At 49.4% G+C, this 12,268-nt stretch overlaps 1 protein-coding gene across 3 annotated transcripts in view; it reads left to right on the top strand.

Moving 5' to 3' along the window:
• The window catches only part of trioa (trio Rho guanine nucleotide exchange factor a), a 129,334-nt gene extending 119,259 nt beyond the window's left edge, over window positions 1-10,075 (top strand). Inside the window, exons 48-59 of one of the 3 annotated variants that reach the window (XM_035427916.1) lie at window positions 151-342; window positions 514-694; window positions 1,194-1,942; window positions 3,547-3,794; window positions 4,026-4,164; window positions 4,264-4,291; window positions 4,412-4,574; window positions 4,920-5,041; window positions 5,598-5,676; window positions 6,063-6,263; window positions 6,467-6,605; window positions 7,206-10,075. In XM_035427916.1, the coding sequence (XP_035283807.1) occupies window positions 151-342; window positions 514-694; window positions 1,194-1,942; window positions 3,547-3,794; window positions 4,026-4,164; window positions 4,264-4,291; window positions 4,412-4,574; window positions 4,920-5,041; window positions 5,598-5,676; window positions 6,063-6,263; window positions 6,467-6,605; window positions 7,206-7,751 (2,787 nt within the window). In that variant the 3' untranslated portion in view covers window positions 7,752-10,075. Of the gene's footprint in view, window positions 1-150; window positions 343-513; window positions 695-1,193; window positions 1,943-3,546; window positions 3,795-4,025; window positions 4,165-4,263; window positions 4,292-4,411; window positions 4,575-4,919; window positions 5,042-5,597; window positions 5,677-6,062; window positions 6,264-6,466; window positions 6,606-7,205 lie in introns of those variants that run through there. The other 2 variants (XM_035427917.1, XM_035427918.1) reach the window with 2 other exon arrangements.
• The last annotated feature ends 2,193 nt before the right edge of the window (window positions 10,076-12,268 follow it).

Raw genomic sequence — 12,268 nt, 5'->3', positions numbered from 1 at the left:
CTCACCCCCTCTCCGCTCCTCTCCGCTCCTGTCCTCCCCATCCCCTCCTCTCACCCCCTCTCACCTCCTCTTCCCTCCTCTCCTCTCCATCCCCTCCTCTCCTCCCCATCCCCTCCTCTCCTCTCATCTCCTCTCCCCTCTCCTCTCCAGGGTAAGATTGTAGCCCAGGGTCGGCTGCTCCTGCAGGACACCTTCTTGGTGGGGGACCACGATGGCGGACCCCTGTCCCGGATGAAGGAGCGGCGAGTCTTCCTCTTCGAGCAGATCGTCATCTTCAGCGAGCTCCTCGACAAGAAGAGGGGCTTCTCCATGCCTGGCTTCCTCTACAAAAACAGCATCAAGGTACAGGAAAGTGGGACACCATCACCATCTGTTAAATATATTTATATATAAATATATTTAACAGACTGTTAAATATAGATATAGTAGATATTCTCAGCATAACTATCTAAATACTAGGACAGTGATGGCATTTGACCCCTGACCCTTGACCCCCTGTTTCCCCGCCCATAGGTGAGCTGCCTGGGCCTGGAGGACAGCGTGGACGGCGACCCCTGCAAGTTCGCCCTGACCTCCAGGATCTCCAACGGAAGCACAGAGACCTTCATCCTGCACTCCACACACCCGGGCGTGCGGCAGGTGTGGGTGCTGCAGATCAGCCAGATCCTGGAGAGCCAGCGCAACTTCCTCAACGGTACGGCCCTCCCCTGCCCCGCCCCCGTCCCGCCCCTGCCCCGCCCCCGTCCCGCCCCAGCCCCGCCGCCCTCTACAGACCACCTCCCACTTACGGTTTCATTACTTTTCCTGCTTGGCAAGTAGTGCCATTCGATTTCTTGTGATGAAATTCTTGGAGTGTGTTTATGTATTATTACCCACACAGTAGATTTTGTTGTTTTGTCAATATAGAACATTTAAGACATCACTGGATATGTAGTTTGTGACTAATGTGAAATGGTTATCACCAGTATTGCTGAACATTTTCAGTAAATATCCCCCCCTCACTCTTTCTCTCTCTCTCCCCCCCTCCCCCATTCTCTCTCCCTCTCTTTCTCTCTCTGTCTCTCTCTCCTCCCCACACACTCTCTTTCTCTCTCTCTCTCTCGCTCGCTCTCTTTCTCTCTCTCTCCCCCCCTCTCTCGCTCGCTCTCTTTCTCTCTATCTCTCTCACTCGCTCACTCGCTCTCTCTCTGCAGCGTTGACATCTCCCATTGAGTACCAGCGGAACCACGTCGGGGCGGGCGGGGCGAGTGGTGCTCCTGGCCCCAGCAGCAGCATGCCGGTGGGCGTGGCCCCGGGAGGAAACGCCCCCGCGGGCTCCCGGTCCCGCCCCTCGCGCATCCCCCAGCCCTCCCGCCTCCCCCAGCCCCTCCGCCACCACTCCCCCGCCCTGGGCTCCGGCGCCCCCGACCCTGAGGGCCCGGACAAGATGTCAGGTACGTCGTCCCGCCCCGCCCACAGCCACGCCCCCTCGCAGGCCCCGCCCCCCGCCGACCCGGCCCCGCAGGCGAGGGTGCTGGAGAGCCCGCGCGGGCGCAAGCTGTCCGCCCCGCCCGAGGGCGGCCCGAAGGAGGACCCCCACCCCCACCCCCACCCCCCGACCCCGGCATCGGCCCCGCCCGTCCCCCGGGCCACCGTGGGCCCGCTCAGCCTGGGCAAGCCCCGCGCCGGGACGGTGTCCCCGCTGGCCTCGCCCCTGGCCGCGCCCGCCTTCGGCAAAGAGCCCTTCCCCCCGGGCAGCCCGGCGCAGAAGGGCGCCCCCTTCTGGAGCTCCGTCCCGGCGTCGCCGGCCAGCCGGCCCGGCTCCTTCACCTTCCCCGCCGAGACGGACGGCTCTCTCAGCCGCCAGAGCCAGCGCCACTCCACCCACAGCAAGGACGCCGACCGCATGAGCACCTGCTCCTCCGCCAGCGAGCAGTCAGTGCAGTCCACCCACAGCAACGGGGTAAGGGCCTACTAACCCTGCCCGCGGACCGCCGCCCGGCCTGCCCGACTTCTGCCATCAGGCTTCTACTAACCGCTGCCAGCTCCGCCTCCGAGCTCCGCCTCCGAGCCCGTAACCCAGCGCTACTAACTCTAACGGCCCCGCGGTTACCGGCCTCTGCCCTCTCCTCCGCTCTCTTCCGCCGGCCCGCCTCGGGGCCGCTGCTCACCGCCCTGTCTCCTAACTCCCGGCCTGTCACGCCTTCTGAAGCTGCGACAGCCGAGACTAACACTAACTCTGCGCCTGAGCACCGTCCTCTGCTTCCCGGTCTCCTGCGCTTCACTCTGTGGGCTGGCGTGAGTCTGTGGGGCTTCTCTTCATTAACTCTCTCACTCTGAGGTCCTCTGGGCGAGCTCGCGCCTTCCTGCTGGGTGTGATTCCAACCACGGGTTTTTTTGTGTGGACTTGCTCGAAGCCGGGCCTGCTCTGTTCGATGTCGTTGCTCCGCCCACTTTTCCCCCTCTGGCTTCGTCTGCCCCGCCCCCTCTTGCCGTAGAATGCGTGTGACTGGCTGCCTGGGAGCGGTGGTTTCGCCTCCGACCAATGACGGCTCTCCTCCCGTCAAGTCGTGCCAGCGTGGCACAACAGCGACCTGAACCGAGCTTCCCTCCGCGGCTAAACTCCGCCCCCCAAAATGGCGCACCACATCCTTCCGATTCCACCTCTTTCCTTCCTGTCAGGAGGACTGCTTTGGCGCTGGTCTTTCCTAAGGGTCGAGAGGATAAAAATAACACAAACCTCTTAAATATGCAGATGTCAGGCTTGTCCTCTCCAGAGCATCCTTTCTGGAGCAGGCCTCAGCTAGCGCACCGTGCAGAATGCTCAGTGCGCGCTCTTTAAACAGGCTAGCAGGTGTATGTGTGTTGGACTGAGTTTTATTTACAGGCAGCCTCTGGCCAGTTTCCCCTGTTGCAGATAGCTTGTTGTTCCTGGGGTGAGGCGTTCCGAGTTTTAATTGGCGCCTCGGAGCCGAGTCAGACAGACGGTCCAGATGGCGACGGGGAACGTTGGCTTGAGCTCTGCTGTTGAATCTGCGTGAACTTGGCATCCGGCGAGGAGAGAGCTTGTTTTTCCAGAGGCGCCTCCGATTGCCGATAGCCTGATGTGGATTAGCTTCCACAGATCAGTGAGAGAGAAAAGGCACTGTAGCAGACTCCAGCGGTCTGTGTCCCCAAGTAGAGACTTGGGGTAGCATATTGGGGACCTGGACTAATGTATGCAGCACGGAGACTACTGTTGCATTTGACTAACATGGGACTCCTCACCCCTTTGGAGTCAATGTAGTGCACTAATATAACACCCCTGTCTCCTGTAGTCAGTGCAGCAGTCTAACGTAGTATTTCTGTCCCCTCTAAAGTTAGTGTAGTGCACTAACATAGTACTGCTGTCCCCTATAGAGTCAGTAGTGTGCACTTATGTGAGCCTATGGAGTCAGTGTAGTGCACTTTTGTGAGACTCCTATCCCCTGTAGTCAGTGTAGTGCACTTATGTGAGACTTGTGTCCCCTGCAGAGTCAGTGCAGAGGATTAAAGTGAGAGGTGTGTGCTCTTGGTCGCCCCCTGCAGAGTGAAAGCAGCAGCAGCAGCAACATCTCCACCATGCTAGTGACGCAGGACTACGTGGCGGTGAAGGAGGATGAGATCAACGTGTACCAGGGCGAGGTGGTGCAGATTCTGGCCAGCAACCAGCAGAACATGTTTCTGGTGTTCCGCGCCGCCAACGAGCAGAGCCCGGCCGCCGAGGGCTGGATCCCCGGCTTCGTGCTGGGCCACACTTCCGCCATCATCCCCGACGCCCCAGAGGGAACCATCAAGTAAGGAGCCGCCGTCCCCGGGGGGAAGGCATTCCCCGAGCGCAAGCCTCTGTGCTGCGCTGAGGTTGTTGGATATCTCTGCAGTGCAAGGTCTAGAATTTTCTGATGCATCTGTGGACATCTTAAGTATCTTCTGTTGATGTTGTAGCTAAATTTATTTAGCTTTTGAAATGGTTTTTGAAAGGGTTTTTTTTTTAACGAAAAAACTATAATCTGTCCTCTTTGGAGCAGAAAATCCTCATCTTGGCACACATCACTGCGCATCAGGAAGAAGTCGGAAAAAAGAGACAAGGACAGCAAGAAGGACAGCAAGCTAGAAAACGGTTACAGGAAGTCCCGTGAAGGCTTAGCCAATAAGGTTTCTGTAAAGGTATGTTGAGCCCTCTCTCAAAAGCGGAGGCACAGGATGCTCGGTCGATCGTAATTTCTTGGGAATCTAATTCGGTTGTTCTTTTGTTTTTTTTTCCAGCTTCTAAATCCCAACTACATTTACGATGGTAAGCTTTTATGTCTTCCTTAAAACATTTGTTCTGGCAGAAATGCATTCCTGTGACATCAGCACAGTTCCCTGAGTGTGTTGTGAAAGCGGCGCACTGTCTCTCTTACCCCCGCCCCAGTTCCCCCCGAGTTCCTCGTGCCCCTGAGTGACGTCACCTGCGACAACGGCGAGAGCGTCACGCTCCGGTGCAAGGTCTGCGGCCGCCCCAGAGCCGTCGTCACGTGGAAGGGGCCCGACCAAAGTACTCTGAGCAACAACGGCCACTTCAGCATCGCCTACAGGTACGGCTTCCACACCGCTGGGTAATGACATCTGTGGCTGATCAAACACGGCATACTTAACTTTCTAACGCACGTTTTGAGTAGCTGACATACAGGTACCCATCTGGATAAAACATGACGTCCCTGCTCTCTCATGGGCTTTGATCTAAGTGAGGAGCATCTTGGGACGACAGTTCATGTTTGGTAGATTTACGACTGGTCCTGTAGCAACGGGGCTTTATAGAGCTTTGCTTGAAAACAGTGCTGCTTTATCTTAAAGGCTGAATCCTGAAAATCCAGGTAAAATATCCTCTCTGAGGTGAATAAATGATGCATTTCTGACTGAATCCTGCTCTCCCCCCACAGCGACACAGGAGAGGCTACCCTCCGAATCGTGGGCGCGTCCGCGGAGGACGACGGCATGTACACCTGCGTCGCCACCAACGACGTGGGCACGGTGTCCTCCTCCGCCTGTCTCAGAGTATTAGGTGAGTCACAGATCGCTGGTCTGCAGCTATGGGCTGAGGAAGAAACATTGAATTTTGGGTGTCCATTTTACACTGAAGACGTGAGAGGGATAATGGGCTCTATTATGTACTGCTGAAGTTGTATGTACAGTGAAGGTTATTTTATTCTGTTGCTTTGTTGCTGTAGCACCCTCTAGTGGGCAGATCACATGAGAATCAGAAAGACGCATCTTCGCAGCAGAATTCAATGTGACCACATTGTGTTGTTGACTTTAAGTTTGAATGGCAAATTTACACCAGAGCTCCCTCTCTCAGTTGCCTGTGAAGTGTTTTCTTGCAGCCGTAAAAACCCATAGCATAAACTTATGCAGAGTGCTTTGATGCTAATGCATTTCGTCCACTTTAATTTCTGATTCATTTTTTTCTCTGGATGTTTTTTTAATGGAAATGTACTGCAGTGCTTGTGCTAGTTCTACTCTGTTTAAAAGTGATGTAAAGTGTTATGTGGGCCACAGCTGGGCCTTCTGAGAATTTTTGGCTGAATTTTACTGAAACATTTTCTGTTTTATTTTTGTAGGCACCTCCAGTGATGGGCTCAAAGTCACCTGGAAGGACAACTTTGATTCCTTCTACTCAGAGGTGGCAGAGCTGGGCAGGTAACAGAGCAGCACATGACTAACAATCATAACTGCACTTCAGCTCTTTACCATCCATCCATGATGGCCTCTGTAGACTCCTGTATATAGACCTAGGTACCGCGTGAATGCAGATACAGGTGTATTAGAGTGGGTGAGCATGTAGCGACCAGTCCTACCTGTGTTCTTGGGGGGTTCAGGCTCACCCAGGTGACTTCATGCAGTGCAGTTTGTCTCTGCAGTCTTTCTCACTGGGAAAGGTTTGGCAGTAACAGTCTGACCAGGTCTCCTGATTGGATTAGGTTTCTATGGTGACTGGCTCAGATGCTGTACCAGATCGTGCTGTCAGAGGGGTGAATGTTGGGGTTGATGGTGGTGCTAGTATTAATGAATGGCTTCCCCTGCAGGGGCCGTTTCTCCGTGGTGAAGCGGTGTGAGCAGCGGGGGACCAAGCGCACGGTGGCGGCCAAGCTGGTCAATAAGAAGCTGCTGAAGCGCGATCAGGTGACCCAGGAGCTGAGCATCCTGCAGCGCCTGCAGCACCCCCACCTGGTGGGCCTGCTGGACACCTTCGAAACGGCCGCCAGCTACGTGCTCATCCTGGAGATGTAGGTGCACGAGGCCTGGCCGCTCCAGCATATACACACACACACATGTGCACACACGTACACATACGCACACACTCACACACTCCCACACGCATACATGCACGCTCACACACACATGCACACACACTCACACACACTCCACACAGGCACACACCCAAGCATGTGCATACATGTGTAAAGGGACTGGACTTTTGCATCCGCAGGGCTGACCAAGGTCGTCTGCTGGACTACATCGTCAGCTGGGGAAACCTCACTGAAGAGAAAGTGGCCATCTACCTGCGGGAGATTCTAGAAGCTTTACAGTACCTGCATAACTGCAGAATAGCCCACTTGGACTTGAAGGTAGGAGGGGATTTGGATCTCCCAGAAGGCTAAAACTCAGAATGATCCAATTTATCAATCCATGTAGCATATTATATTATCCATTTTATATCGGGGTATCCATATTTATCAATTTGAGGTATTTATATTTACCAACAGATTCATTGCATTGTCATATAATTACAGATTTTAGATTGAACTGAAACTTTTATTGACTCACAGTACCTTTGTACCGAAATAAGGTCTTGGCGATACAGCGCAACAATAATAACCGAATGCAGTAACGATCCTCGCCACCATGTGGTATACTGTCATTTTTTCCATCTTTTTTCTTTAATTATACCTGGTGGAATAGTAAACCTCTAAACTTCAGAGGCTGTGTGAAATGCTTCTGGGGGAAAATGTCACCACTTATCTGTTGGTTGTTGCCAATCAGTAGCCATGTAGTACAGCTTCCATTGATCATGTGACATGTTCTTTGTCAGTCATGGAAGCTGCAGGGCCTTGCTCCTGAATTGTGTATTTTTTGACTGCAGTTGTTGATCTTTAGTGTTGTGTGTGTGTTGTGTGTCCTCTAGCCCAGGAGTACACTAACCTCTCCTCCTGTGTGTAACCCCGCAGCCTGAGAACCTGTTGGTGGATCAGTCGTCCGCCCAGCCCACGGTGAAGCTGGCGGACTTCGGGGAGGCGGTGCAGCTGAACAGCACGCACCACATCCACCCGCTCCTGGGCAGCCCCGAGTTCGCCGCCCCCGAGCTGGTCCTGGGCGAGCCGGCGGCGCTGGCCTCCGACCTGTGGGGGCTGGGCGTGGTGACGTACGTCATCCTGAGCGGGGCGTCGCCCTTCCTGGACGAGAGCGTGGAGGAGACCTGCCTCAACATCTGCCGGCTGGACTTCAGCTTCCCGGAGGACTACTTCCAGGGCGTCAGCCAGGCCGCGCGGGACTTTGTGCGGCTCCTGCTGCGGGCCGACCCGGCCCGCCGGCCCACCGCCGCCGCCTGCCTGCACGAGCCCTGGCTCCAGCCCAGCGGGGGGCGCCGTAGCGCAGAGTGCCTGGACACATCCCGACTCATCTCCTTCATCGACCGGCGCAAACACCAGAACGATGTTCGGCCCATCGGCGGCATCAAGGCCTTCCTGCACAGTAGGCTCCTGCCCAGGGTCTAAATCTGGGAGGAGATGCACACACAAAAAAAAAAGAAAGGAAGAAAAAAAATTAAGATGATCTCATTCTCTTTCACCTGCCAATGGAAAAATCGAGGAGCTGCTCCGGTCCTCGGCCAATCAAATAATAAAAAAAAACTTGAGGAGCCCTGCTCTCCTCTGCCAATCCAAACTCGAGGAATCCTGCGGTCCTCGGTCGTTTTTGCTGCTGAATGCTTTTAAATTAGATTCAAACAAAAAATAATAAACCAACCCGATATTATAATAAGTAATTGATTTAGCCGCGTTAATGTTCCCCATCTTTGTACGGAAAGCCTATCTGCACAAGGAAGCAGAACTTTTTTAATGAAAAAAAAAAAAGTGACGCGAACGAAACGTGCGTGACGGACAGCGCATGCTTTTTTTGCCCGAGCCAGAGAGAGCAAGCAGTTGTTTTGACAGTATTCAATTCAGGTGCTCGGACCGAACAGAGGAAATTTGACAGTTTTAAAGAGAAATCCGTTTCTTAAAGAACAATGTATAGGAATGAAAAAAAACCATGAAGAAACAAAGTCTTTGTCCACTTTTCAAGAACATGTTTAAAAATGGAGCAAACACAAAGTACTTAATGAAAAACAAACCAAGGCTCCACCCACTTCTGAACCCTTGGGACACAACATAGGACAGAATAGTCACCAAAACCTTGATTTAAACAGTAAACATCCAATGACTGCTTGGTTGAAACATTTCAAACTCAAAATGGAGCTTTTTCGATTGCCTCGCTTATTTATTCTAATGAATCATGAAACAAGTAACAATACAGATTTTAACTGCTGCAAGTCCAAACACCGTTAAAACAACAAAAAAACGAAAAAAAAAAACATTTTTGCTTTTACTAGAACAAATTGTGTTGCTCAGATTAAGATGTATAAGCCTTACTTTGTAAATAGACTGTATCTGCCTTCCGTTGCTATCCATTCGAAAAGATGGCTCGTGACAAGAGGCGGGCCTTGAGGCAGGAAAAGCGATACCTGCCATTAAGGAAAGAGGCCAGAAGGCAGCATAGCTTTTCAGTGGCAGCACAGAATGCCAATCACATGGCAAAGGAAGACGATATACTGTAAATGCACTCATTGTATGTTATGTTTTTAATTCATATCATGTGCAATGTTGCGGCTTTAACATTTTATGCAACTATTTATGAAGACATCTGTTGTACCTGTAATAAATATATAGAAAAGCACGTACTTGGTACTGCAACTTGGTTTCTTTGACACTGTGTCCTTTAGTTCAGTATTATTTCAGTGAAGCCCGGGAGTCTAATTGACGGGTGGTGAAAACCACCTCTATCGCATGGCACTTATGACTTTTGTTTTCACTTTTAAAAATAAATTAGTTACCACAGTACACCAAAGTTGTCCTAGCTTTACAGAAACTTCTGTTCCCCTTTTGATTTGTAATACTTTACGGACCTAAATTATAAATACCACCGTGAGCCTAAAGGAAATGTCGTTTACTTTTGTTTACCGTTTCTGTATTTATTGTGTTTTTGCAAATAAGATTAGTGGCAACATTTTTATATGTGGCTATTTTGAGCTAGACACAGTTCGGTGATTGGTATGGAATCTCCGCTGGTTTTATGTAGGCTCATTTTTTTCTTTTTTTCTTTTTGGGAGCAGTCTTCCTCTTGCAACAGCGTAGTGGATGTTTTAGAGGAGAAAAATGTCACCGTATTAAATTGTGTTATTTATATGATTTAAAATAGAAAATATACCGCGATCATGTTGGGTGTCCCCCATGTTGGTAAACCCTGCCCTCGATCCCCTACAATTGGCTAAAGACGTTGGCCTGCTAGTACTAATTTTAATTCCGATGTGCGCGGTCGATGTCGACTGCTGCTTTTTGTTTAAATCGCGACCCCTCTTGCGCATAGTCCTAAATCAGTTATTTACACTTTGAATTTGATCCGGTTGTATAAGTGCACGTTAAGTAGAAGTGTTGTGGAGTTAAGAGAAGTGAGCCCGGGTTTATTTTCTCAGCCAGAGAGGGGAGAGAGCGGTGGGTCCATCTGTACAGTCCCATATCATGTCCCTTCTTTATTTATTCATCATTGTAAAAGTGTACAGAAACCGACAAAATGCGGGAACTCTGACTGGATGTGTTTCTGTTCCAACCTCATCGTATTTTATATATATGTGTATTATCATTTTAAATGTTTTTATTTGAATTATTTTTTACTTTTGCATGTATATTTCTTTGTACAGAAACCATAAGTGTTTACACGATATGTGCTGTAAATATTTTTATTTTGCCATCAGTTATTTTGAGATTAAACATATGGAACGTGATAATCGCCTTTTTCTCATTTGTTTCATTGTGTTCCGTTTTCCGTCTTCTCCCTCGTCCCAAATCGGGTTATTGTGAGCGTTTCTGGTCGAGGGCGTGGTTTTCCGCAGTTGCTCGAGAGTCTGAATCTGAGCCGTCGATCGGCTTTTTCCATTGAAATGGTGCCATTTGTCATAACTCATACCCTTTACTATCGGGAGCGTTTCGCTTTTAACTGGTTAAAAATAACCCCCTGTTATCAATCCAGTGTGAATACAAACGAGGATATTCTCACTTAACTGCTGTGATAAGCTTTTGTTATGCCAATAATGTTCATTGTAATACTGTGCAGTGCTGCTGAATAGTGCATATGTGGGCTTTCTTTCTGCAGGACATCATTGACACCCAAAGAAAGGCACAAGGGAAAGTTAGGTTATTGGAAGAATATTTAAAACGATGCACATGAGTTGTCAACTCTGTACACAACATTTAGTCTGCATCTTTTTTTATTGCTGGTAACATTCTCGGTTTTGCTAAATGCATTGTAGGTTGCTTTTTATATCGATTTTGTTTCGATTTCTCCGCATAAATCCATTATAGTGAATGGCTGCTGTTCTATCAACCACACTCCCTAGCTTCTTAAGCCTCACACGTGCATGCCTGCAGCAATCAGGATTACGCTTTATGTACTGATGCTTGTTCGTGTTCAATATACAGTCTTTGGTTCAATGTCTGAGTATCTAAATTCCTGAATCCTGCTAGAATGGTTGTACAAATATTCTACCACTAGATGGCAGTGTCTGCGCTTGTCAAACGAATCCGCCTCTAATTAATTACTGGCGTAGACCTATGCTAACTGCACCGTTAATTATCTTTCCTACAGATTCTTCGTTACTAACAGATTCGAACCTGTTCAACTCGAGAATCTCTGTTGACTTAAGCAGTTCTCACCTACTCCCAGAAATGTAATCAAGGTCCTGATTCTATGTTTGGGAACAACTTTACAAACAAGTTTTAAATGAAGTGGGCTTATGGTGGGGATGGCATGTGTGTTTGTAAAACTAAATAAAAAAACGAAATATAGTAATAGAATAATGGTAATAATAATGGTGTACTGAGTTAATGTCCCTTGCTGCCAGCAGGACACATGAAAAATAGTGAATATCAACATTACATTTGAATAGTTTCAGTGTTAGGTTACTCATTTTAAGTCGGTTGAAAATATTAAATGTGTATTCCCAGAAATAAATAAAACGCTAATGTCATGAACTTTTAGAAACCATGTGACAGCCGAAAACGCATAAAAAAATAAACAAAATCTCCTGGGTGTAATTATACACTGTTAATGCAGCATTTTTACAAAGCTCAATGAATGCTTAACCTACACACCCTAGTCCCCTCTGTATCAAAGCAGACTATCCATTTTATTTGAGATGTTCACAAGCTGCAGCGGTCATTTTTCGTACTTGGGAGGTTTCCGGGCGATTTCTTCCCAAACCGCGTTAGAGTATGTCATCCCTATGGCACGCCTTCACAAATCACTTAGCCAGATCCAGCTTTCCAAGAAACTCTCTTTTCCAGAATTAAAATGTCAAGCCAAAGTGTCAGGGCACGTCGTTCAGCCAGATACGGTCGTCACCAGAGAGCAGTGGGGAGCGCGCCATTTTTCCTCCTCTCTAATTTATCGCATCCTGTCCTTTTCCATTTTTTTCTTTGTCAAGAAAGTTCACACCTATCTAATTTCATCATTCAGTTCTCTTCTGCTTTCATTGTGGATGAGGTGATCTGTGAAATCTATTTCTTATTGCGTTCTAATTCATTTTCTGTGCTTCGCTGTGACTGATTAAAGTTACGTAACGTTCATGGCAACGGCTTCTCTGAACGTTGTGTTCTGAGCAGGAACAGGAACAGATTCTGATTGCGCTCCTAAACAGAACATTCTCCCCCCCCCCCCCCCAACTGTTATGCGCATGTGTTTATTTTAGTTTCTTAAAAGCTGAAGCACACTTGGACAATGAACAGGGTGCTCTGTGGGGAAAGAGGAGGATGTTGTCAGCAGTCGCTGATTGCCCATCATAACCTTCATGGTGAAGAATGAGCGGGAAAAGCACAGAGTTCACAGAGCAGAGTTAAATTAGCGGGGTCCTGGTCTTCGGTAGGCCCAGACCCCAGCAGAGCAGGCTACTCCCTCTGCTCCTTTAAGGGCAGGGTTTGAG

This window comes from Anguilla anguilla, chromosome 8 (assembly GCF_013347855.1).
Source record: "Anguilla anguilla isolate fAngAng1 chromosome 8, fAngAng1.pri, whole genome shotgun sequence".
Classification (NCBI taxonomy): Eukaryota; Metazoa; Chordata; class Actinopteri; order Anguilliformes; family Anguillidae; genus Anguilla; species Anguilla anguilla.
This window is presented reverse-complemented; position numbering and strand designations above follow the sequence as displayed.